Here is a 26,975-nt window from a genome sequence, read left to right on the forward strand (position 1 = left end):
TTTTGCTTGATCTCGTTTCTCACTCAGCACAATCTATCTCGCTTCTAGTCCTTTCCTGGGCAACGCCGCTATGCTGAGCAGGCACGGTCCCGTTACGTTCTTTCCAATGCCAAGCCTCTGTCAGGATCCCACCCCTGACAGAGACCCTACTGTCTCTTCCTCCACAACACCCTCTGCCACAAGGTGTTGCTTCGTTCAATCCAGTCAGCTTTCTCCTCTAACTTCCTGCCTGACCCCCAGTTTACCCACTATGGTGGGGAGTGGCCTAATGAATAGAACCCTTAGCTCCCCCCGGAGGCCCTGCTGTGAAACATATTGGTGTCTGTGATACCTGGTCAGATGAACTCCTTCAGTGCCATCGAACGCACCATGGCTCCCCATAGTGGCGGATCCACAGTACTGCAACGACCAGGACTCTGGGGCGCTGCACTCCCCCCTGGTTAAACACAGTACTCCGGGACTGGGAAGAAAACAACAATACAGGTTAGCAAAAAGACATACAATTTTCGTTGAGTGCAAAACAATAAGTATACTTGAACAGGCTTCCCTTTATGGGAGGTGAGGACACTTTAACGTTACAAACATAATTAAATATCATAGCAACAGGCTACAATTAGCTCTCATTACCCAACCGGGTATTCTACTAGGTACAAACATTATTGACCAATAATTTAACTTTGCCTTTAAGGATATACACTCTTAATCCGCTAAAGACCTTCCTATAATCACATTATAAGGTATTTTAACTTTGCATTCGCCTTCTTTGGAATCTGCAGGACCGCCTGTCCTAACGGCACCAGACCTACTGCCTCTCCTTTCTATTACAGGACCGCCCCGTTCAGCCAGGGCCTACTGCCTTTTCAACTACTATACACAGTATAGAACATAACTTTTCTTTCAGTTTGAGAACACTGAGCCGGCTCTACTTGGCTCCTATAAGGACTCACTCACTAACCCCTACGGGTTCACTTTCTGTCCTTAGTAACACATTATTAACTTTCTATGGGGACTCAGGGTTTACCTTCTATCCTCACCTTCGTTATTACTTCCTTTCTTTCAACTATGCAGGACTCTAATTCCTCCCCTACGGGCTCTCTGCATCTTTCTTTTTAAAGAACATTATCTAGGTTTCACATTTCAAACAGATTAAACACACATAACTTTTCTTTATGCAAAAACAGTTACATTTCTTCCAGAGCATCATCATATTACTGTTCTAAAACAGTATCACTTTTCAAGTTCAGGTCAAACATCCCCTTTAAGAGGGGATCAAGTCTTTCTGAGGTAGCTCGTCTTCTCAGCCTACCAGTCTTTGCTCAGCAAAGGTTCCAGAACGGTATCTTCGCAAAGAGTCTTTAAGTAAAACCAGTAGAAAGCGCCTTTAAGAAGGTGCAAACTATTTACAAGAAAGTTTGGATCATGCACTGTTCATGATTTCTCAGTTTGTAAAACTTGTGCAAAACTGGTAGGAAAAGCAAACAATAGGGATCCCGGGTTAACTAAGGGATCCATAAAGAGTTAACCCTGAGCGGGTTTAGCAGCAAACAGTTCACCAACAGTTAACGGGAAAACTATTTACATTTTCAGGTTTCCGAGGTTTACTCTTGTTCAGGTGGCCGGGGGTCCGGGCCTCCGGCTGCTGTGGCGCCGGTGCCCGTGGCCCGAACGTGAAGGTGAACTCGGCTGGCCAACTCGGTGGCTGCTACCAGGCGCACCGTTGCAATGGTGACAAGGTCGGGTGCTCCTGGGACCAGGTCCGGAGTAGTGAGTGTCGCGGCTCCAGACATACACCGCCGAACGTTCCGTGCATACCACCCGAGCGGGTTCTGGTGGCGGTTGTAGGTCACCTGATCCCCCTTTTGCAACGGTTCTCCGCCTCGGCCACAGCAGGGAGTCCTTACGTTACAGTGCGCAACAAAAACATCAGTATCCAATCCCGGCTCATGTATGAGGCCCCATCCCCTTTTTACATGGTAGGCCAACACAGTTCCCCGCCTGACCGCGTCTCGGTCATCCCATGCCGGAGGGGATTGTTGTACTTTCAATGGACCCATCAACTCGACCTCTTTCCGTCCTTCCCAATGTAGGATCAAGCACTGTCTATTGTTATGGTTCTCAATGGCAAGAGAACATAGCCCAGCAAACATAAGTACTAGCTCTTGGAAGGATGGAAACTAAACTGACCATGAACTAAACCTGCCGCACAACTAACAGTAGCCGGGTAGCGTTGCCTACGTTTTTATCCCTAGACGCCCAGCGCCGGCCGGAGGACTAACTAATCCTGGCAGAGGAAAATATAGTCCTGGCTCACCTCTAGAGAAATTTCCCCGATAGGCAGACAGAGGCCCCCACATATATTGGCGGTGATTTTAGATGAAATGACAAACGTAGTATGAAAATAGGTTTAGCAAAATTGAGGTCCGCTTACTAGATAGCAGGAAGACAGAAAGGGCACTTTCATGGTCAGCTGAAAACCCTATCAAAATACCATCCTGAAATTACTTTAAGACTCTAGTATTAACTCATAACATCAGAGTGGCAATTTCAGATCACAAGAGCTTTCCAGACACAGAAACGAAACTACAGCTGTGAACTGGAACAAAATGCAAAAACAAACGAGGACTAAAGTCCAACTTAGCTGGGAGTTGTCTAGCAGCAGGAACATGCACAGAAAGGCTTCTGATTACAATGTTGACCGGCATGGAAGTGACAGAGGAGCAAGGTTAAATAGCGACTCCCACATCCTGATGGAAACAGGTGAACAGAGGGGATGATGCACACCAGTTCAATTCCACCAGTGGCCACCGGGGGAGCCCAAAATCCAATTTCACAACAGTACCCCCCCCTCAAGGAGGGGGCACCGAACCCTCACCAGAACCACCAGGGCGATCAGGATGAGCCCTATGAAAGGCACGGACCAGATCGGAGGCATGAACATCAGAGGCAGTCACCCAAGAATTATCCTCCTGACCGTATCCCTTCCATTTGACCAGATACTGGAGTTTCCGTCTGGAAACACGGGAGTCCAAGATTTTTTCCACAACGTACTCCAACTCGCCCTCAACCAACACTGGAGCAGGAGGCTCAACGGAAGGCACAACCGGTACCTCATACCTGCGCAACAATGACCGATGAAAAACATTATGAATAGAAAAAGATGCAGGGAGGTCCAAACGGAAGGACACAGGGTTAAGAATCTCCAATATCTTGTACGGGCCGATGAACCGAGGCTTAAACTTAGGAGAAGAAACCCTCATAGGGACAAAACGAGAAGACAACCACACCAAGTCCCCAACACAAAGCCGAGGACCAACCCGACGCCGGCGGTTGGCAAAAAGCTGAGTCTTCTCCTGGGACAACTTCAAATTGTCCACTACCTGCCCCCAAATCTGATGCAACCTCTCCACCACAGCATCCACTCCAGGACAATCCGAAGATTCCACCTGACCAGAAGAAAATCGAGGATGAAACCCCGAATTACAGAAAAAAGGAGACACCAAGGTGGCAGAGCTGGCCCGATTATTGAGGGCAAACTCCGCTAAAGGCAAAAAAGCAACCCAATCATCCTGATCTGCAGACACAAAACACCTCAAATATGTCTCCAAGGTCTGATTCGTCCGCTCGGTCTGGCCATTTGTCTGAGGATGGAAAGCAGACGAGAAAGACAAATCTATGCCCATCCTAGCACAGAATGCTCGCCAAAATCTAGACACGAATTGGGTTCCTCTGTCAGAAACGATATTCTCCGGAATACCATGCAAACGGACCACATTTTGAAAAAACAGAGGAACCAACTCGGAAGAAGAAGGCAACTTAGGCAGGGGAACCAAATGGACCATCTTAGAGAAACGGTCACACACCACCCAGATGACAGACATCTTCTGAGAAACAGGAAGATCCGAAATAAAATCCATCGAGATGTGCGTCCAGGGCCTCTTCGGGATAGGCAAGGGCAACAACAATCCACTAGCCCGAGAACAACAAGGCTTGGCCCGAGCACAAACGTCACAAGACTGCACAAAGCCTCGCACATCTCGAGACAGGGAAGGCCACCAGAAGGACCTTGCCACCAAATCCCTGGTACCAAAGATTCCAGGATGACCTGTCAACGCAGAAGAATGAACCTCAGAAATGACTTTACTGGTCCAATCATCAGGAACAAACAGTCTACCAGGTGGGCAACGATCAGGTCTATCCGCCTGAAACTCCTGCAAGGCTCGCCGCAGGTCTGGAGAAACGGCAGACAATATCACTCCATCCTTAAGGATACCTGTAGGTTCAGAGTTACCAGGGGAGTCAGGCTCAAAACTCCTAGAAAGGGCATCCGCCTTAACATTCTTAGAACCCGGCAGGTAGGACACCACAAAATTAAACTGAGAGAAAAACAACGACCAGCGCGCCTGTCTAGGATTCAGGCGTCTGGCGGACTCAAGATAAATTAGATTTTTGTGGTCAGTCAATACCACCACCTGATGTCTAGCCCCCCTCAAGCCAATGACGCCACTCCTCAAAAGCCCACTTCATGGCCAAAAGCTCCCGATTCCCAACATCATAATTCCGCTCGGCGGGCGAAAATTTACGCGAGAAAAAGGCACAAGGTCTCATCACGGAACAATCGGAACTTCTCTGCGACAAAACTGCCCCAGCTCCGATTTCAGAAGCGTCGACCTCAACCTGAAAAGGAAGAGCAACATCAGGCTGACGCAACACAAGGACGGAAGAAAAGCGGCGCTTAAGCTCCCGAAAGGCCTCCACAGCAGCAGGGGACCAATCAGCAACATCAGCACCCTTCTTAGTCAAATCAGTCAACGGTTTAACAACATCAGAAAAACCAGCAATAAATCGACGATAAAAGTTAGCAAAGCCCAAAAATTTCTGAAGACTTTTAAGAGAAGAGGGTTGCGTCCAATCACAAATAGCCTGAACCTTGACAGGATCCATCTCGATGGAATAGGGGGAAAAAATATATCCCAAAAAGGAAATCTTTTGAACCCCAAAAACGCACTTAGAACCCTTCACACACAAGGAATTAGACCGCAAAACCTGAAAAACCCTCCTGACCTGCTGGACATGAGAGTCCCAGTCATCCGAAAAAATCAAAATATCATCCAGATACACAATCATAAATTTATCCAAATAATCACGGAAAATGTCATGCATAAAGGACTGAAAGACTGAAGGGGCATTTGAAAGACCAAAAGGCATCACCAAATACTCAAAGTGGCCCTCGGGCGTATTAAATGCGGTCTTCCACTCATCCCCCTGCTTAATTCGCACCAAATTATACGCCCCACGGAGATCTATCTTAGAGAACCACTTGGCCCCCTTTATGCGAGCAAACAAATCAGTCAGCAGTGGCAACGGATATTGATATTTAACCGTGATTTTATTCAAAAGCCGATAATCAATACACGGTCTCAAAGAGCCATCTTTCTTAGCCACAAAGAAAAAACCGTCTCCTAAGGGAGATGACGAAGGACGAATATGTCCCTTTTCCAAGGACTCCTTTATATATTCTCGCATAGCAGCATGTTCAGGCACAGACAGATTAAATAAACGACCCTTAGGGTATTTACTACCCGGAATCAAATCTATGGCACAATCGCACTCCCGGTGCGGAGGTAATGAACCAAGCTTAGGTTCTTCAAAAACGTCACGATATTCAGTCAAGAATTCAGGAATCTCAGAGGGAATAGATGATGAAATGGAAACCACAGGTACGTCCCCATGCGTCCCCTTACATCCCCAGCTTAACACAGACATAGCTTTCCAGTCAAGGACTGGGTTATGAGATTGCAGCCATGGCAATCCAAGCACCAACACATCATGTAGGTTATACAGCACAAGAAAGCGAATAATCTCCTGATGATCCGGATTAATCCGCATAGTTACTTGTGTCCAGTATTGTGGTTTATTACTAGCCAATGGGGTGGAGTCAATCCCCTTCAGGGGTATAGGAGTTTCAAGAGGCTCCAAATCATACCCACAGCGTTTGGCAAAGGACCAATCCATAAGACTCAAAGCGGCGCCAGAGTCGACATAGGCATCCGCGGTAATAGATGATAAAGAACAAATCAGGGTCACAGATAGAATAAACTTAGACTGTAAAGTGCCAATTGAAACAGACTTATCAAGCTTCTTAGTACGCTTAGAGCATGCTGATATAACATGAGTTGAATCACCGCAATAGAAGCACAACCCATTTTTTCGTCTTAAATTCTGCCGTTCACTTCTGGACAGAATTCTATCACACTGCATATTCTCTGGCGTCTTCTCAGTAGACACCGCCAAATGGTGCACAGGTTTGCGCTCCCGCAGACGCCTATCGATCTGGATAGCCATTGTCATGGACTCATTCAGACCCGCAGGCACAGGGAACCCCACCATAACATCCTTAATGGCATCAGAGAGACCCTCTCTGAAATTCGCCGCCAGGGCGCACTCATTCCACTGAGTAAGCACAGCCCATTTACGGAATTTCTGGCAGTATATTTCAGCTTCGTCTTGCCCCTGAGATAGGGACATCAAGGCCTTTTCCGCCTGAAGCTCTAACTGAGGTTCCTCATAAAGCAACCCCAAGGCCAGAAAAAACGCATCCACATTGAGCAACGCAGGATCCCCTGGAGCCAATGCAAAAGCCCAATCCTGAGGGTCGCCCCGGAGCAAGGAAATCACAATCCTGACCTGCTGAGCAGGATCTCCAGCAGAGCGAGATTTCAGGGACAAAAACAACTTGCAATTATTTTTGAAATTTTGAAAGCAAGATCTATTCCCCGAGAAAAATTCAGGCAAAGGAATTCTAGGTTCAGATATAGGAACATGAACAACAAAATCTTGTAAATTTTGAACTTTCGTGGTGAGATTATTCAAACCTGCAGCTAAACTCTGAATATCCATTTTAAACAGGTGAGCACAGAGCCATTCCAGGATTAGAAGGAGAGAGAGAGAGAGAAAGGCTGCAATATAGGCAGACTTGCAAGAGATTCAATTACAAGCACACTCAGAACTGAAGAGAAGGGAAAAAAAAAAAAAAAAAAAATCTTCAGCAGACTTCTCTTTTCTCTCCTTTCTCTGTCAATTAATTTAACCCTTTTTGGCCGGTCAAACTGTTATGGTTCTCAATGGCAAGAGAACATAGCCCAGCAAACATAAGTACTAGCTCTTGGAAGGATGGAAACTAAACTGACCATGAACTAAACCTGCCGCACAACTAACAGTAGCCGGGTAGCGTTGCCTACATTTTTATCCCTAGACGCCCAGCGCCGGCCGGAGGACTAACTAATCCTGGCAGAGGAAAATATAGTCCTGGCTCACCTCTAGAGAAATTTCCCCGATAGGCAGACAGAGGCCCCCACATATATTGGCGGTGATTTTAGATGAAATGACAAACGTAGTATGAAAATAGGTTTAGCAAAATTGAGGTCCGCTTACTAGATAGCAGGAAGACAGAAAGGGCACTTTCATGGTCAGCTGAAAACCCTATCAAAATACCATCCTGAAATTACTTTAAGACTCTAGTATTAACTCATAACATCAGAGTGGCAATTTCAGATCACAAGAGCTTTCCAGACACAGAAACGAAACTACAGCTGTGAACTGGAACAAAATGCAAAAACAAACGAGGACTAAAGTCCAACTTAGCTGGGAGTTGTCTAGCAGCAGGAACATGCACAGAAAGGCTTCTGATTACAATGTTGACCGGCATGGAAGTGACAGAGGAGCAAGGTTAAATAGCGACTCCCACATCCTGATGGAAACAGGTGAACAGAGGGGATGATGCACACCAGTTCAATTCCACCAGTGGCCACCGAGGGAGCCCAAAATCCAATTTCACAACAGTCTATATTGTTCCCACGTAAGCACCGCAAGAGTGAATCCGTTCTCCCGGGATCCATCTGTCCCAACCCAGGGGTTGTCCCACCGAAGAACTACCCCGTCTGGGCTCACATCCACAGGTTCCCCCATTCTAGTCGGCAGCGGTGGCACCATCCTTCCCAGGGCATCGGGGGGTAATACCATTAACCCCGCCGAGAAGCGTCGACCCTCACTGAGATGGGGGCCGATCGTGGAAGCGGGCTCGTGGGGGGGCGCAGGGGCGCTCTCCATACCTGCGCCTGATGTGGTTCCATCGATGCCGATCTGGTCCATTAACAAGGGTGCTGGAATCGGCCGTAGCCCGGACCGCGGCTCCTCCGATGCGGTCCCCGAACGCTGTTCCGCTCGCTGTGGTTCCTCCTCCGCTGACTCCGAGGCCAGGATTGGGGGACTCGGCTCCGCTATCTGTTCCAAAGGCTTCGGATCCGCCGGCTGTAGAGGACACGGGTCCACCTCTAGTGAACGAGGGTAAGCCGGGACTGCTCCTTCCCCGTTCCGGCACTCGCTGTTCTTCATCATGATCTGCTGATCGGTGGCAATGCATGCATCTGACTCCGCCATTTCTCCGAGGTCGGGCTTCTTCATCACCCGCTTCCCGCCGTTGCAAATCAGGAGGTTGTCCTCTGCTTTGGGGCAGGTCATCTCCTTGCAGCCAGAAGCGCAGGGGGCGGTATCCATTTCTCGCGCCATTCTGGTAGTCTCCTCCCATAGCACGCCCTCCTTCTTCTCCGAAGTAGCAATGGCGGCGGCTTTTGGCGGGAACTTCTCTTGGTCAATGGTAGCACACAGTCTTTGCAATAAAGTACAGTTCAAGCACAACAAATCACAGTTCCAAGGCACACATGACCTGATTCTTCAGGCTTAAGTAGATCCTGTTCGTGACGCCAAGTTGGAGCGCCCCCACACCGCCGCAGGGCCTAGGGGTACCCGGAGCCGGGCCTCCGGGTCTCAGTCCTGGGGTTGTCACGGTGGCTAGACCCGGTCCGTGGCCCTGTCTGTCAGTGGGGGACGTCCGGTAGAATAAGTGATGATGATGATGCAGTAACGATGGTGTAGCGGTGCAGTTGTGGGGTGTAGGTCGCGGTAAATAACGAGGACACCAGGTTGCAGTCTCTTTACCTCTTTACTGGAGATCTCTCGGTCCGCAGTCCAGAATACGGTTCACTAGGCTGCGCAAGTCCGGTCGGTCCGATGGCACTTCCAGAGTTCTCCTCACAGGTGGAAATCAGTGCCCTCCTTCTTAGCGCTATGTGTTGTAGTCCTTCCCTGCTGTGCTCACGGAAAGTACCCCACAACTGTTGTGTCTGTTTCTTAAGTTCCCTCACAACTCGATTCACTGATGTTCTTCTCGTATTCCATCCCTCCCTGTTATTCAGGTTGGAACGGCACCCGTTTGTCAGGTAGGCCTGGAGTTCTTCCGGGACCCTAGAGACGCCCCTCTCCCGCAATTGCCCCCCAAGACTTCATAGGTGATATGTGGTAGACAGCCCGCCTTAAACTGACTGCCCTGCCGCTGTTTGGAGTATGGCTTGAAGCTGTATGCTATTCCACTCCCTCGGCGTTCCGGCCACCGGTAATGCGCCTCAGTAGGATGTTGCTCCGGTCCTACAGCATGACCCCTACTGGTATTCTCCTTTTTGCTTGATCTCGTTTCTCACTCAGCACAATCTATCTCGCTTCTAGTCCTTTCCTGGGCACCGCCGCTATGCTGAGCAGGCACGGTCCCGTTACGTTCTTTCCAATGCCAAGCCTCTGTCAGGATCCCACCCCTGACAGAGACCCTACTGTCTCTTCCTCCACAACACCCTCTGCCACAAGGTGTTGCTTCGTTCAATCCAGTCAGCTTTCTCCTCTAACTTCCTGCCTGACCCCCAGTTTACCCACTATGGTGGGGAGTGGCCTAATGAATAGAACCCTTAGCTCCCCCCGGAGGCCCTGCTGTGAAACATATTGGTGTCTGTGATACCTGGTCAGATGAACTCCTTCAGTGCCATCGAACGCACCATGGCTCCCCATAGTGGCGGATCCACAGTACTGCAACGACCAGGACTCTGGGGCGCTGCATATATAACAGTCCACATAGCATATAACACAGCCCACGTAGTATATAACACAGCCCACGTAGTATATAACACAGCCCAAGCAGTATATAACACAGCCCACATAGTATATAGCACAGCCCACGTAGTATGTAGCACAGCACGCGTAGTATATAGCACAGCCATGTAGTATATAACACAGCCACATAGTATATAGCACAGCCATGTTGTATATAACACAGCCACATAGCATATAGCACAGCCACATAGTATATAGCACAGCCACTTAGTATATTGCACAGCCATGTAGTATATAGCACAGCCCATGTAGTATATAACACAGCCAACGTAGTATATAGCACAGCTACGTAGTATAAAGCACAGCCCACATAGTATAAAGCACAGCCACGTAGTATATAGCACAGCCACTTAGTATATTGCACAGCCACGTAGTGTATAGCACAGCCCACATAGTATATAACACAGCCCACGTAGTATATAACACAGCCCACATAGTATATAACACAGCCCACGTAGTATATAACACAGCCACGTAGTATATAGCACAGCCACTTAGTATATTGCACAGCCACGTAGTGTTTGGAAACAGCCTACATAGTATATAACACAGCCCACGTAGTATATAGCACAGCCACGTAGTATATAGCACAGCCACTTAGTATATTGCACAGCCACTTAGTATATTGCACAGCCACGTAGTGTATAGCACAGCCCACATAGTATATAACACAGCCCACGTAGTATATAGCACAGCCACGTAGTATATAGCACAGCCACTTAGTATATTGCACAGCCACGTAGTGTATAGCACAGCCTACATAGTAAATAACACAGCCCACGTAGTATATAGCACAACCACTTAGTATATTGCACAGCCACGTAGTGTATAGCACAGCCCACATAGTATATAACACAGCCCACGTAGTATATAGCACAGCCACGTAGTATATAGCACAGCCACGTAGTATATTGCACAGCCACGTAGTGTATAGCACAGCCTACATAGTATATAACACAGCCCACGTAGTATATAACACAGCCCACGTAGTATATAACACAGCCACGTAGTATATAGCACAGCCACTTAGTATATTACACAGTCACGTAGTGTATAGCACAGCCTACATAGTATATAACACAGCCCATGTAGTATATAGCACAGCCACTTAGTATATTGCACAGCCACGTAGTGTATAGCACAGCCTACATAGTATATAACACAGCCCACGTAGTATATAACACAGCCACATAGTATATAGCACAGCCACTTAGTATATTGCACAGCCACGTAGTGTATAGCACAGCCTACATAGTATATAACACAGCCCACGTAGTATATAGCGCAGCCACTTAGTATATTGCACAGCCACGTAGTGTATAGCACAGCCTACATAGTATATAACACAGCCCACGTAGTATATAACACAGCCCACGTAGTATATAACACAGCCACGTAGTATATAGCACAGCCACTTAGTATATTGCACAGCCACGTAGTGTATAGCACAGCCTACATAGTATATAACACAGCCCACGTAGTATATAGCACAGGCCACACAGTATATATAACAGCCCACGCAGTATATAGCGCAGCCCACATAGTATATTGCACAGCATTTGCATATTGTGGCTGCACATTCCCTGTTTACATCGGGAGACTCGCAGACAGCCATTACTTTTTAGACCATATGTATAGCGGGACTAATCTCTATACCCGTGTGAATGAGGATGCCTCATGATTAAAAAAATAATTAAAATAAAAAATAGTTATATACTCACCTTCCGGGGGCCCCCGGATCCAGCCCAGGCCTTTAGTGATGCTCCCGCCAGGTCCTTTCCCAGTGATGCTTTGCGGCAATAACCCGTGATAATGTAGCGGTATTGCGAGACCGCTACGTCATCTAGGGTCATTACCGCAAAGCATTACTGGGACTGGAGCATCGCAAGGAGCGGGAAAAGCAGCCGGGGATTCCAGAAGGTGAGAATATCATGATTTATTATTTTGTAAATTATTTTTAACATTAGATCTTTTTACTATTGATGCTGCATAGGCAGCATCAATAGTAAAAAGTGAAGCAGTGTTTAAATCCCATCCCAATATCGCTGATTGGTTGCGGCCGGCCGGGTGCGACCAATCAGCAACGCGGGATTTCCGCAACAGACAAACAGACGGAAGTGGACCTTAAACAATTATATATATAGATGAAAATAACATATAAATCAATGAAAATAACATACCTACATCAACTATGTGTCCAGTAGCCTCCCTGCAGTGTATAAATATGTGTGGTCAGTACAAGGGACTAACACGACTATTTCCTCCCAAAGGCCATACTATGGACCAGGGGGCACTCTTTACGGGTGGAAGAAAGGTGATTCTGGCAGCTAAACAAGAAAGGGTTCTTTACAGTTAGAGCCATCAAAATGTGAAATGCTCTTCCACAAGAGGTGGTAATAACAGACACAATAGCAGCTTTTATAAAAGGGCTGGACGATTTTGTCAATACGCATAACATTGCGGGTTATAGTTAATTTAGCGACAAAATGTACAATCAACCTCTGTAACTATGTAACATGCTAAGTGAAATGATGTCCACCTGTGCGCAATCTAAGTGTCACATGGTTTGTCAGTATATACATACCTTTACTGAAAGGCAACAGAGGCTGCAACAAAATTAAGCACGAGGCACTACTAACCAAACAAGACCATGAAGACAAAGGAGATCTACAAACAAGTCAGGGGAAAGTTGAGTTATAAAAAAATATTCCAATCTCTGATGATCCATCCGGAGCACAATCAAATCTATTACCATAAAGTGCAAAGAACATGGTACCACAACAAACTTGCCAAAAGAGGGCCGCCCCCCAAAACTCTAAAACTTTACTTAAACACAAAAGTTGTAATGCTCATTTTGAGTTTGCCAAAAGACATGTAGGAGACTCCCCAATTGATGGAGGAAGGTACTGTGGTCAGATGAGACCAAAATTTAACTTTTTTACCACCAAGGTAAACGCTATGTCTGGCGCCAAACCAACACAGCTCATCCTACAAAGAACACAGTTCCCACAGTGAAACATAGTGGTGGCATCATCATGCTGTGGGGATGCTTTTCAGCAGCAGGAGCAAGGAAAATGGTCTGAGACAAGGGGAAGGTGGATGGTGCAAAATACAGGGATATTCTAGAGCAAAAGCTGTTTCAGTCTGTCAGAGATTTGAGCCTGGGATGGAGGTTCATCTTTCAACAAAACAATGACCCAGAGCATGCTGATAAAGCAACATTCGGGAAATGTGTAAATGTTCTGGTGTGGCCTACTCAAAGCCCAGACCTTAATCCAATTGAAAATCACTGGTCAGAGTTGAAAATTGCTGTTCACCAGAGGAAATCATCTAACTTGAAGGCTTGAAGGAGCTCGAGCAGTTTTGCCTCGATAAATGGGCAAAATCCCTGTGGCAAGATGTGAAAAGCTCATAGAGACTTATCCAAAGCGATTTGCTGCTGTAATTGCGAGAGAAGGAGGCTCTACAAAGTACTGACTTTAGGGGAGATGAATAGTTATGCACAACTAAGTTTTCAGTTATTTTGTCCTATTTGTTGTTTCCTTCACAATAAAAATAAAACTAAATGTTCACAGTTATAGGCATGTCCTTACATGTACTGATGCAACTCTTAAAAAAATTGTTGAATTCTAGGTTGTGAGGTAGCAAAACACAAAAAATGCTAAGGGAGTGAACACTTTTGCACTGTATAGAATTAATTAAAGTGACCTATATCTCTTGATTATTTTTGCATTTTTTTTTTTACAGGAGCGAGAGCGAAGGTCCCCTCCATTCAATTTACAGATTCATCCCTTTTCTGATGGAATCAGCGCCCTACAGATTTATTGCATGAAGGAAGGTGTTAAGGTATGGCATGTGTATTATGCACTTCATATTTACGAACAGTCACATGACTGAGAGGCCAATGCTGCCACCTAAAGGTGAATAGATATTTATCAAAGTAAACATTTAACATTTTAAAAATATATATATATTTTTTAAGGACGTCAACATACCGGATCTAATTAAACAGCTAGATATTCTGGGAGACAATGGGGTAAGTAATTGCCCAAAGCTGATACCCACAAACAACTAAGCAATGTTCCACACTAACCTCACATTATTCTTCCATCAGAATCTAAGGAATGAGGAACAAGTTGCCATAATCCAGGCGAGCACTGTGCTATCGTTGGCCGAGAAGGTAATGTTAAAATATTAATCAGTTCTTTATGTCTTGCATCAATTAGGGTTTAGCAATGCCTATCAGGTCTATTGTCTTAATGAGCTCTTATGTATAATTCACATCTGCCTATGGCACTTATTATTTATACACTATACAGCATTGGATGATGTCTCAACTATGACAGGAGAAAATGTTCAGGGTCTACTTGAAACACACCTCTTCCATGAGGATTTCTGAGAACAGCAGCATTTACATCAGATAACACAGTTACATAATTAAAGCAATTGACAAGACATCTTTAGTGAGTCTAGTATATGTGCATCGGCAGGAGTAGGGTGTAACTAAATCGAGTTAAGTATTTGTTTTTTTTCTCAATATGAAAGAATTCACTGTATGGAAGTATAGAATTTTGGTATTTGAATGCCCCAGAAACCTGTACCATAAGGATTTATAAGGATATCTTGTATAAAACACGTGTGTACAGTTGATTGCATAGGGATTTTACTAATACCACTGCAATAAATGCAATACAGCAGCCTCACTAAATTGCAGCCATACATTGTCCTTTCTGATTCCATTAAAGAGGACCTTTCACGAAATGTTACATTATGAGTAGTGATTGGCGAACTCATGGATGTTTGGTTCCTGCAAACTTTTTTAAAAAGTTTGGTCCGGGCACCAGAACAGTACCCGTACCTGAACCCGAACCCCATAAAGATGAATGGAGCCCCAAACATCCATTGTTGGCCACGCTGTCATCTGCATGACAGTGCTGCAAACACTGCCTCTGATCATCAGTAAGATTATTACAGGCAGTTAGAAAGCTGCGGTTCCCACGCTGTCAGATGATGTCAGATGACCGGCAGTAAAAATTTACTTACGGTCACAGAGGCGTCTGCTAATGATAGAGTACTACTCCCATCAGCCTACGCCTGCTGCTACCAATAACAGTGAGAGCTGGCGCGGCTGATGGGAGTATTCATCAGCCGGCGCCTATGCTATAAATAAATAAAACAATAAAGGAAAATGATGTGGGGTATTTATATTTTTGATAGCCAGCATGGCAAAACTGACTGCTGCTGGCTGCAACCCTCAGCAGTCAGTTCTAGGAAGGCTGGTTATCAAGAGTAGAGGGGTTCTCATAAATAATTTAAAAAAATGGCATGGGGTCCACCTTTGTTTTTGACAACCAGCCAAGCTAAAGCAGACAGCTGGGGGCTGGTATTCTCAGGCTGGTAAGGAGCCATGGATATTGCCCCCAGCCAAAAAATAGCAGCCCACAGCTGCCCCAGAAAAGGCACATCTATTACTTGCACCAATTCTAGTGCTTTGCTTGGCTCTTCTCACTTGCCCTTTATCAGTGGCAAGTGGGGTTCATATTTGTGGGGTTGATGTCACCTTTGTATTTTCAGGGGACATCAAGCCCAGCAGTTAGTAATGGAGAGGCGTCTATAAGACGCCTCTCCATTACTAACCCCATAGTTATATTGTCAATAAAAAAACACCCCTATGTGTTTGAAATGTAGGAGGAAACCGGAGAACCCAGAGGAAACCCACGCAAACATGGGGAGAACATACAAACTCCTTGCAGATGTTGTCAAATCCCACCAACACTGCAAGGCTGCAGTGCTATCCACTGAGCCACCATGCTGCCCACCAGTTGTAATTCCTCTTTTGTGTCTGTATCTGTCACTCACTAGTTGTAATTCCTCTTGTGTCTGTATATGTCACCAGCTCACCAGTTGTAATTCCTCTTTTGTATCTTGACAGTGGATACAACAGATTGAAGGAGCTGAAGCTGCACTTCATCGGAAGATGATGGAGTTGGAGAGTGACATGGTGAGTATTGGAGAGCAGTCAGTAAAATTAAATTTCAACCTTCACCTTATAAATTTTACATAGCCGGCAAGAAACTGCGCACAAAAGTATAAAACTGGAGGACAATGATGACTATAATGTAGCAAAGAAAGAGTGCTGTGACGCTGGATGATGTTAGACAGTAATGGTGAATACAGTAACCAGACTGCAAGGTGTATGAACTAGGCATAAATGAAGTCAGGGCTGTGCCCCCTTTGATCAAAACAGGAAAAGAGTGTGAACTCTACCACGTATGACCTTCATGGAAGAGTGAGAGCACTAAATGTACATATAGATTTAAACAGGAGCTATTTCATCTCTTGTGCCTTTTCTGGTAGATACTTAAATTCACCATGAAAGTGTATAAAGTAAATAAGTGTAATAAATAATGTAAGTTATAATGATGGTTGTGATATCTGTGCATCAGAGCTGTCAACGTACCGAGAGTCAAGTTCAATATTTCACTCCCTTAGGAGCAGTTCTGTAAGCTGAAGGGATATTTGGAAGAAGAACTGGATTACAGGAAGCAGGCCCTGGACCAAGCGTACATGGTGTGTATTTTGTGGCCATATACATATAGTATATCACTTTGGTCATCAAAGCTGTGGATTTTATAGACTATGCCACAAAGGCTTTAAACGAGTTTGAGGGAGTGATTTTGCCCTTCCAGATGGGAGACAAGCCTATCAATGTCTTCTATGACCCTGTCCTGTAATGGATAATGCAGCACAGCGTAAATGACACAGTTCCGTGTTCAGCTACAATAAAAGGATTTGAATAATTTTTAGTCAATTTATTAATCCTTCCAGAATAAGGCAATTTTTCCTTTTTTCTCTCGTGCTTTTTTCCTCCCTCTCTTCCAAGTTTTTACTTTTCTGTTGGCATAGCCTTATGAAGGCTTGAAATTTTGATTCACACCATTTTATTTACCGTATAATGTACTTTTCAGTACAGGGAAAAAAAATAATTTCGAACTGTGGGGAAATGGTGAAAAAAAGCAATTCTGATGTTTTTATGTTGCTCCTTTACGATGTTGATAATGTAGTTAATGACTTAGTAACATGATTCTATTTTTTAAAAAGTCAAACTTTTTTCTTTTCCATCGATAGACCTGTGTAAGAGCTTCTTTTTCACTCAGCAAAGCTATATTTTTATTGATTTCATTTTTGGGTTAAAACACAGATGTCAGACTGTGTGGTGTTGTTTACTTGCAATGAAAGTTTTATCACCTGGTGATTATCATTGCCCCGACTACATCAGCTACAACAGCGCACGTATGCTAGTCCGTCTCCACCCCTCCTGTGATAATCAGCTCACTGTCTATAGACAATGTACATACAGAGCTTGATGTGGGCGGAGGCAGCTTTCTCAGCTCTGCTGCATTGCTAAATCTATAATCTCTGATAGTGTCAAAACCGCTGCACCCAGTAATCTAAGTGATACCTCATTTTGGATCCAGGATTTCCTTGTCTACATCATGCTGCACTGATATGAAGTAGCAAAAACTTGGTGACAGATTCCCTTTAAAGGGGAGATTTAATAATGAAGTGACTTATTCCATAAATCTTTTTTTTGTATTACATGTATTTAAAAAAAAAATGTTAGCAGTGATTTTTGTATGTCATAGTGTTTATTAAAAAAGAGTAATCTTGGAGTTTTCACTGTGGCCACTGGGGATGTTTTACATTCATTCTACCTATCAATTCAGAAGGAGTTTTCAACAGCTTCTCTGTCAGCAGAGGCAGTATTACAAAGACAGGTAACACTTCTATACACAGCTGACAAAAGCAAATTCACAATGTCTCAGCTGACCTTACTCCCTCTTCCCTCACAATGACCTTTACACAAGCTCATTAGTTGCTTCAATACAAAAGAAGGGGTCTGAGTCTGTTCAATGTGGCTATGTACATGTGTTGTTTCCTGACAAAATTGGAAGTTAGAGTCTAAAAAAGCCCCAGTGGCCAGTGTGAAAATTGCAAAATTTCTATAAAAAAAAAATTGCCAAAATGTAAAAACAAATACATTTAACACAAAAACCTGATTTAACCCCTTAACGACTGCCGATACGCCTTTTAATGGCGGTAGTTAAGGGTACTTAAACCAAAGCGTCGCTAATTAACGGCGCTGAGGAAAAAGTGTATAGCACCCCCAGAGTTGGAATTTGTCCGGGGTCTCTGCTGCCGGGGGTAGCCGAGACCACAGAGAACATGATTTGGGTTGGTTTTTACCAACCCCGGGGTTGCGATCGCCGTTATTAACAGTATAATGGTGAGCGCAAAAAAAAGTCAGATTTCCTATTTAATTTCTCTCTCCTCTGATGTGATTGCACATCAGAGGAGAGAGAAATAGGACTCCCAATCCCCCCGGTACCTCCCGTGACCCTGGATCCTCCCGCTTCCCCCCACGGCTGCCAGTGTCTTCTAAGAAAATGCTTGGCCCATGCACAGTGTGCCTGCCGAGATCTGCCGGCTGGCACCCGGCAACAATAGGAGATTTTTTCCTATTGGTTCATTTTGATCACTGTGATAGGGTTTATCACAGTGATCAAATTAAAAAAAATAGTAAATCAAACCCCCTTTATCATCCCTTTAGTTATGGAAACATAATAAAATAAAAAAATGTTTTTATTTTCATTTTCTCATTAGGGATAGAGATGGGCTAAAGTGAGTTGGGCTAAATTTAGGGATAGGGTTGGGGCTAAAGTTAGGGTTAGGGTTGGGGCTAAAGTTAGGGATAAAGTTAAGGTTATGATTGGGGCTAAAGTTAGGGTTGGGGCTAAAGTTAGGGTTTGCGCTAAAGTTAGGGTTAGGGTTGGGGCTAAAGTTAAGGTTAGGGTTGGAGCTAGATTTGGGGTTAGGGTTTTGATTACGGCTACTGTTGGGATTAGGGTTAGGGTTGGGATTGAGGTTAGAATTACGGTTGAGATTAGGGTTAGGGGTGTGTTGGGGTTAGGGTTGTGGTTAGGGTTATGGTTGGGGTTAGGGTTGGAGTAAGAATTGTTACAGCGTAGTGAAGGAGATTTCATGAAATCCCATCTCCACTTTGCATTCAGAGACGCAGGCGGCAGACCTGTGTATCCAGACATGCGGCACGTCTTTATGGAACACAGCATATCTATTTACAATGCGGAGACGCTCCATCCCCGCAGCGTAAATTTCCCATAAACTATCATTAGATGCGGTAAAACCGCATCTAATGATTAGTCACATGCGTAATAACTGTGTAAACACAGCTTACTACGCATGTCTACTAATTTAAATAAGGTCTTACCTGTCACACCGCCGGAAGTCCGCATCCACTGCAGCTCTAGTGATAACTTAGCTTACCCTGAGAACTGCCGTGCACGTGACCTGGGGTTATCTCAGGTCACACTAGGCTAGTTCTCACAGTCAGCTGACCGTGAGAACTAGAGTGTAGGTGATCGCCGGAGATCTACGGTGGTCATCTACAAGCTCTGCTATGTCTGGATGTCATATGTAGCAGATGTAGATGTCTGGATGGCAGATGTAGCAGAGCTGGACTCTTCGTGGGACACTCATTATTAAAGACTGCGTCGGACCAGCGAGTGTTTGTGTTTGTTTATTATTTTTCTTTATTCTCAGGAGATTGAGGGTGTCACATGGATTACCAGTATAATAAATATGGGAAAATGTGTGGTGTTTTATTTCATTAAAATACTTTATTCTGCATGTGTGTGTGTGTGTGTTTATTTAAGCCTTTTTACAAATATTAGGATTAGTAATGGATAGGTATCTTATTGACGCCTCTCCATTACTTAACCGGTTTAATGTCACTTTACAAAGGCGACATTAACCCCTTATGACCCCATATGCCACCGCTACAGAGCAGTGGGAAGAGAGAGGCTAAGTGCTGGAATTGGCACATCGTACAGAAGCGCCATTTCTGGGGTGGCTGAATGCTGGTGTTTGTAACCAGGGGGTGGTCAATATCCATATCCCCTTGCTAGGCTATGAATATCAGCCCACAGCTGTCTGCATAGCCTTTTCTGGCTACTAATTATAGGGGGACCCTACGTCATTTTTTTGGGGGTCCCCCTATTTTAATAGCCCGTAAAGGCTAAGTATACAGCTGCCAGCTGAGATTCGTAGCCTGGGAAGATCCATGGGTATTACCCGCTTTCCAGGCTATAAACATTTGCCCCCAGTCGCTGGCTTTCCCTGTCTGGTGCATAAAATTGGGCGGGAGCAAATGCCATTTTTAAAAAAAAAATTAAATTATAATGTAAATACATGCTCTTACAATGACGATTAATGCTAATGATTATAATCATGTATACTCTTTATATACCTGGCACTTTCACATGTTCACTGCTTGAGAAATTCTTTTTTTTTTGTATATCTTTATTTAGCTTACAAAACACATACAAATTCGCATGAAAAAGACGCATGAAAATTCGCATAAAAAACGCAGGTGACCTGCCAGTGACCTCAGATGCAGATTTTACGTGCGTCAAATACTGAGCCATTCCTGACAGTTGAAACATACCCTTAGGTGTATCTGGTACTATTGGGTCCAGCTATGTAACAGAGCTGTCACAGGTGCTGCGTGGAGACCAGGCTTAGCTACTAAACTTCTGCATATAGTGATAAGGCACAGCCATCATATATACAGTGGGGGAAATAAGTATTTGATCCCTTGCTGATTTTGTAAGTTTACCCACTGACAAAGATATGAACAGTCTATAATTTTAAGGGTAGGTTAATTTTAACATTGAGAGATAGAATATCAAAAATAAAATCCAGAAAATCACATTCTGTAACTTATATAAATTTATTTGCATTCTGCATTGAGAAATAAGTATTTGATCCCCTACCAACCATTAAGAGTTCTGGCTCCTACAGACCAGTTATACGCTCCTAATCAACTCGTTACCTGCATTAAAGACATCTGTCTTACATACTGTAGTCACCTTTATAAAAGACTCCTATGCACAGACTCAATTAATCAGTCAGACTCTAACCTCTACAACATGGGCAAGACCAAAGAACTTTATAAGGATGTCAGGGACAAGATCATAGACCTGCACAAAGCTGGAATGGGCTACAAAACCATAAGTAAGATGCTGGGTGAGAAGGAAACAACTGTTGGCGCAATAGTAAGAAAATGGAAGAAATACAAAATGACTGTCAATCGACTTCAATCTGGGGCACCATGCAAAATCTCACCTTGTGTGTTATCCTAGATCATGAGGAAGGTGAGAAATCAGCCTAAAACTACATGGGGGGAACTTGTTAATAATCTCATGGCAGCTGGGACCACAGTCACCAAGAAAACCATTGCTAACACATTACGCTATAAAGGATTAAAATCCGGCAGCGCCCGCAAGGTCCCTCTGCTCAAGAAGGCACATGTGCAGGCCCATCTAAGTTTTGCCATTGAATACCTGGATGAGTCTGTCAGTATTTGGGGGAAGGTGCAGTGGTCAGATGAGACAAAAATTGAGGTCTTTGACATTTTCTGAACTCGCCGTGTTTGGAGGAAGAGAAATGCTGCCGATGACCCAAAGAACACCATACCCACTGTCAAGCATGGAGGTGTTGGGAATTTTTCTCTGCTAAATACACAGGACTATGTCACCGCATCAATGGGAGAATGGATGGAGCCATGTGTCGTAAAATCCTGAGCCTCCTTCCCTCCACCAGGACTTTAAAAATGGGTCGTGGCTGGGTCTTCCAGCAAGACAGTGACCCAAAGCATACTGTGAAGGCAACAAAGGAGTGGCTCAAAAAGAAGCACATTAAGGTCATGGACTGGCCTAGCCAGTCTCCAGACCTTAATCTCTTTGAAAACTTATGGAGGGAGTTGAAGCTCCGAGTTGCCAAGCGACAGCCTCAAAATCGTAATGATTTAGAAATGATCTGCAAAGAGGAGTGGACCAAAATTCCTCCTGATCTGTGCGCAAACCTGATCATCAACTGCAAAAAACGTCTGCCTGCTGAGCTTGCCAACAAGGGTTTTGCAACCAAGTATTAAGTCTTGTGTGCCAGAGGGACCAAATACTTACTTCTCACTGCAAAATACAAATACATTTATATAATTTAAAAATGTAATTTTCTGGATTTTATTTTTGATATTCTATCTCTTAATGTTAAAATTAACCTACCCTTAAAATTAAAGACTGTTCAGGTCTTTGTCAGTGGGCAAACTTACAAAATCAGCAAGGGATCAAATACTTACTTCCCCCACTGCATGTGGAAACCGTTAATATTTTATTGGTTTTGTACTGATATTGTGCTAATTTATGTATTTTCCTTTCTTTCAAATATAAATCTACTTACTGCTTGTTGCCCATTGAAAACAGTTAGTAGTTTAATTCAATTTTGTCGTCAGCCATTTGACAACAGTTTGTCACGATCTATATAAAATTTCGAAATTAGTGCTAGATGACAATTTTGACTGCAACACACATCACTTGACCAAGGAATGCTGTATGGCGATACTACTTTGTAACATATTGTAAGTGAATGTGGTCATGTTGTGACCCTGCAAGCTGCGGGTTAAAATATAACCACATTGATTTTCAAATAGACCCAGCCCTGTGCTGCTGTTGAAACATCTGCATGATTAGTTGATTGTCATGTCTTCTTCTCTTATTGACTATTGACTGAACAGCGAATTCAAGAGCTGGAAGCCACTCTGTACAACGCATTGCAGCAGGAATCAGTCATCAAATTTGGAGAGTTACTCAATGACAAGCAACAAGATGAACTCAGAATGGCTGTGGAAAAGCTGAGGCGGCAAATGTTACGCAAAAGCCGAGAATTCGACTGTCAGATCCTGCAGGAAAGAATGGAGCTTCTCCAACAAGCTCACCAGGTACTAAGGGCAGAAAATGGGATATCTTATAAAGGAAACATTCTGAGGTGGACCTGATTGTCCTTCTCTGGCTAGTTCAACCCCAATTTTAACAGAGAATATAGTCATCACCCCAATCATATACAGTGGGCACGGAAAGTATTCAGACCCCTTTAAATTTTTCACTCTTTGTTTCATTGCAGCCATTTGGTAAATTCAAAAAAGTTCATTTTTTTCTCATTAATGTACACTCTGCACTCCATCTTGACTGAAAAAACAGAAATGTAGAAATTTTTGCAAATTTATTAAAAAGAAAAACTGAAATGTCACATGGTCCTAAGTATTCAGACTCTTTGCTCAGTATTGAAGAGAAGCACCCTTTTGAGCTAGTACAGCCATGAGTCTTCTTGGAAATGATGCAACAAGTTTTTCACACCTGGATTTGGGGATCCTCTACCATTCTTCTTTGCAGATCCTCTCCAGTTCCGTCGGGTTGGAAGGTAAACGTAAATGGACAGCTATTTTCAGGTCTCTCCAGAGATGCTCAATTGGGTTTAGGTCAGGGCTCTGGCTGGGTCAGTCATGAATGGTCACAGAGTGGCTCTTTTGCGTCTTCCCCTGCCCAGAAGCTGTGGTATGATCAGACCATGTTCCTGCACGGTCAAACACGGCCATTACACAGCACATAGCAGGGGCACATTTATAAGATTATCTCAGCACAGGAACATTTTTTTTTTAAATAGATCCAATTGTGGAAGTTATTATTATTCCAAGATGTATTGATTAAACGCAACTTTAAACTTAAATTTGTTCATGGGAAACCCCTTTTAAGTTGCATCTGTCATTGGTATTGAAGCTAATTTCCATTTGCTGAATGACATGAAAATGTACTACTATCTGCCACTAAAATTACAAGGCTGTTACACCTGGTTAGCAATGAAGGGGATGCAATGTGGAGTGCCATGGCTGTTTATTTAAGTATTTTCTATTTACATAGTGATTATTGCTGGTTAACAGTAGCCTTCCTTAGGACAAAGTAAATTATGCTGGAATCATACATGTAATTTTTTGAGCCAAACAAATCTAAATGTGTGTATGATGAACCTTCACCTTGTCACCCGGCCTGACGTCACTATTACGTCAAAAGGATCATGTAGTGCGGTCTCCCCACTTGATGTTCTGCACCTCCTGGGGACACGTAAGGTCAGCTTGGTACAGTTTTACACAGACTCCCCCTGTCCACACAGGACCAGGGAGGCATGGGGAGCGAGAGGATGTGGCCCAGTCAGTAACTGACGTGGCACCACACTTGTTCTCAACTCTAACAGACTGAGAGACCCATTTCACTAGCACCAGTGAAACAGCACCTGATAAGCCCAGTAGAAATGCCACCAGTTGTTTGTTACATATAAGCCCAGTCCTTTGACAAGATTATATAGGGCCAGAAACCAGCCCCAGTAGCATGAAAAGTTAAACCAAGAATACAGACGTGTGTATCAAAATAAAAGAACAACCCAAGGTTAAATTATGTATTTAATCGCCTTAAGGGCACACTAGACAATACACTATATACACAGTGGTTATACTTATAAAATCGTCAGATATGCAAATGTGGATGAAGTACAAAGGATATGATAGGGGAAAATATGTGTAAGTGGGTTAAGAGCTGGCTCAGGGATAGGACACAAAGGGGGTTATTAATGGAACACACTCGGACTGGGTCGCGGTTAGCAGTGGGGTACCACAGGGGTCAGTATTGGGACCTCTTCTTTTTAACATATTTATTAATTACCTTGTAGGGGGTATACAGAGAACAATTTCAATATTTGCAGATAACACAAAACTCTGCAGGGTAATCAATACAGAGGAGGACAATTTTATATTACAGGATGATTTATGTAAACTAGAAGCTTGGGCTGATAAATGGCAAATGAGCTTTAATGGGTATAAATGTAAGGTCATGCACTTGGGTAGAAGTAATAAGATATATAACTATGTGCTTAATGCTAAAACTCTGGGCAAAACCGTCAATGAAAAAGACCTGGGTGTATGGGTGGATGACAAACTCACATTTAGTGGCCAGTGTCAGGCAGCTGCTACAAAGGCAAATAAAATAATGGGATGCATTAAAAGAGGCATAGATGCTCATGAGGAGAACATAATTTTACCTCTATACAAGTCACTAGTTCGACCACACTTAGAATACTGTGTACAGTTCTGGTCTCCGGTGTATAAGAAAGACATAGCTGAACTAGAGCGGGTGCAGAGAAGAGCGACCAAGGTTATTAGAGGACTGGGGGGTCTGCAATACCAAGATAGGTTATTACACTTGGGGTTTTTTAGTTTGGAAAAACGAAGGCTAAGGGGTGATCTTATTTTAATGTATAAATATATGAGGGGACAGTACAAAGACCTTTCTGATGATCTCTTTAATCACAGACCTGAGACAGGGACAAGGGGGCATCCTCTACGTCTGGAGTAGGGTTGAGCGACTTTTATTTTTATAGGATCGGGTCGGGTTTCACGAAACCCGACTTTCTCAAAAGTCGAGTCAAGTGAAATCGGCCGATCCTATAAAAAAGTCGGGGTCGGGGTCGGCCGAAACACGAAACCCAATGCAGTGCAATGGGATACTATGGTTCCCAGGGTCTGAAGGAGAGGAAACTCTCCTTCAGGCCCTGGGATCCATATTAATGTGTAAAATAAAGAATCAAAATAAAAAATATTGATATACTCACCCTCGGACGCGCCCTGGTACTAACCGGCAGGCTTCCTTCCTAAGAATGAGCGCGTGAATGACCTGCGGTGACGTCGCGGCTTGTGATTGGTCGCGAGCGGTCACATGGACAAGCCGCGACGTCATCTAAGGTCCTTCACGCGCTCATTCTTAGAAAGGAAGGCTGCCGGAAAGAAGCAGGGCGCGTCCGAGGGTGAGTATATTCCTATTAGGTATATACTCACCCTCGGACGCGCCCTGCTTCTTTCCGGCAGCCTTCCTTCCTAAGAATGAGCGCGTGAAGGACCTTAGACGACGTCGCGGCTTGTCCATGTGACCGCTCGCGACCAATCACAAGCCGCGACGTCACCGCAGGTCATATACGCGCTCATTCTTAGGAAGGAAACCTGCCGGTTAGTACCAGGGCACGTCCGAGGGTGAGTATATCAATATTTTTTATTTTGATTCTTTATTTAACACTTAAATATGGATTCCGATACCGATTCCCGATATCGCAAACATATCGGAACTCGGTATCGGAATTCCGATACCAGATTCAGAAGATCGCCGACCTCATGGCCGACCCCACACAGGGGTCGGGTCGGGTTTCATGAAACCCGACTTTGCCAAAAGTCGGCGACTTCTGAAAATGGCCGACCCGTTTCGCTCAACCCTAGTCTGGAGGAATGAAGGTTTAAGCATAATAACAGATGCGGATTCTTTACTATAAGAGCAGTGAGTCTATGGAACTCTCTACCATATGATGTTGTAATGAGTGATTCGTTACTTAAATTTAAGAGGGGACTGGATGTCTTTCTTGAAAAGTATAATGTTACAAATTATATATACTAGATTCCTTGATAGGACGTTGATCCAGGAAACTAGTCTGATGTGGAGTCAGGAAGGAATTTTTCCCCCCAATGTGAAGCTTACTGTTTGCCACATGGGTTTTTTTTGCCTTCCTCTGGATCAACATGTTAGGGCATGTTAGGTTAGGCTATGGGTTGAACTAGATGGACTTAAAGTCTTCCTTCAACCTTAATAACTATGTTACTATGTTACTATGAGCAATTGGATCATGTCAATTACCGGTTTGCTGGTCAACCATGTGTGTGCTGGGCCACAGGGGGCATGGGCTGCCAGCTGGTTCCTAGTTCCTTCACAGCATGTTACTCATGTGGCTTACACTTTCAAACAAGCAAGCAAGCATAATAGAGAGATCACATGGCTTTACACCACCAGACTTTATCTCCTTGGTTGGTCACACCCTTTTCTGCCCCCGGCAGGGACCTTATCCCCCTCCCCTGCAGGTGTGTAGATACAACTCCCAAAACCTATGAAAGATCATAACTTCTGAACAGAAGGTCATATGGCGGCAGTTCTGGATCGGATGGGCTCCCGTTATGCTTGGAGACCAAACAGGGCATTTCT

The 26,975-nt window shown here is 44.3% G+C and overlaps 1 protein-coding gene across 1 annotated transcript in view; it reads left to right on the forward strand.

Moving 5' to 3' along the window:
• The window catches only part of JAKMIP2 (janus kinase and microtubule interacting protein 2), a 200,929-nt gene that overhangs the window by 143,635 nt on the left and 30,319 nt on the right, over positions 1 to 26,975 (forward strand). The window contains exons 15-20 of the mRNA XM_077265817.1: positions 13,741 to 13,839; positions 13,976 to 14,029; positions 14,108 to 14,173; positions 15,926 to 15,994; positions 16,486 to 16,563; positions 22,646 to 22,849. Of these exons, the coding sequence (XP_077121932.1) occupies positions 13,741 to 13,839; positions 13,976 to 14,029; positions 14,108 to 14,173; positions 15,926 to 15,994; positions 16,486 to 16,563; positions 22,646 to 22,849 (570 nt within the window). The remainder of the gene's footprint in view (positions 1 to 13,740; positions 13,840 to 13,975; positions 14,030 to 14,107; positions 14,174 to 15,925; positions 15,995 to 16,485; positions 16,564 to 22,645; positions 22,850 to 26,975) is intronic.

The sequence above is a fragment of the Ranitomeya variabilis genome, chromosome 5 (assembly GCF_051348905.1).
Source record: "Ranitomeya variabilis isolate aRanVar5 chromosome 5, aRanVar5.hap1, whole genome shotgun sequence".
In the NCBI taxonomy this organism is placed as follows: Eukaryota; Metazoa; Chordata; class Amphibia; order Anura; family Dendrobatidae; genus Ranitomeya; species Ranitomeya variabilis.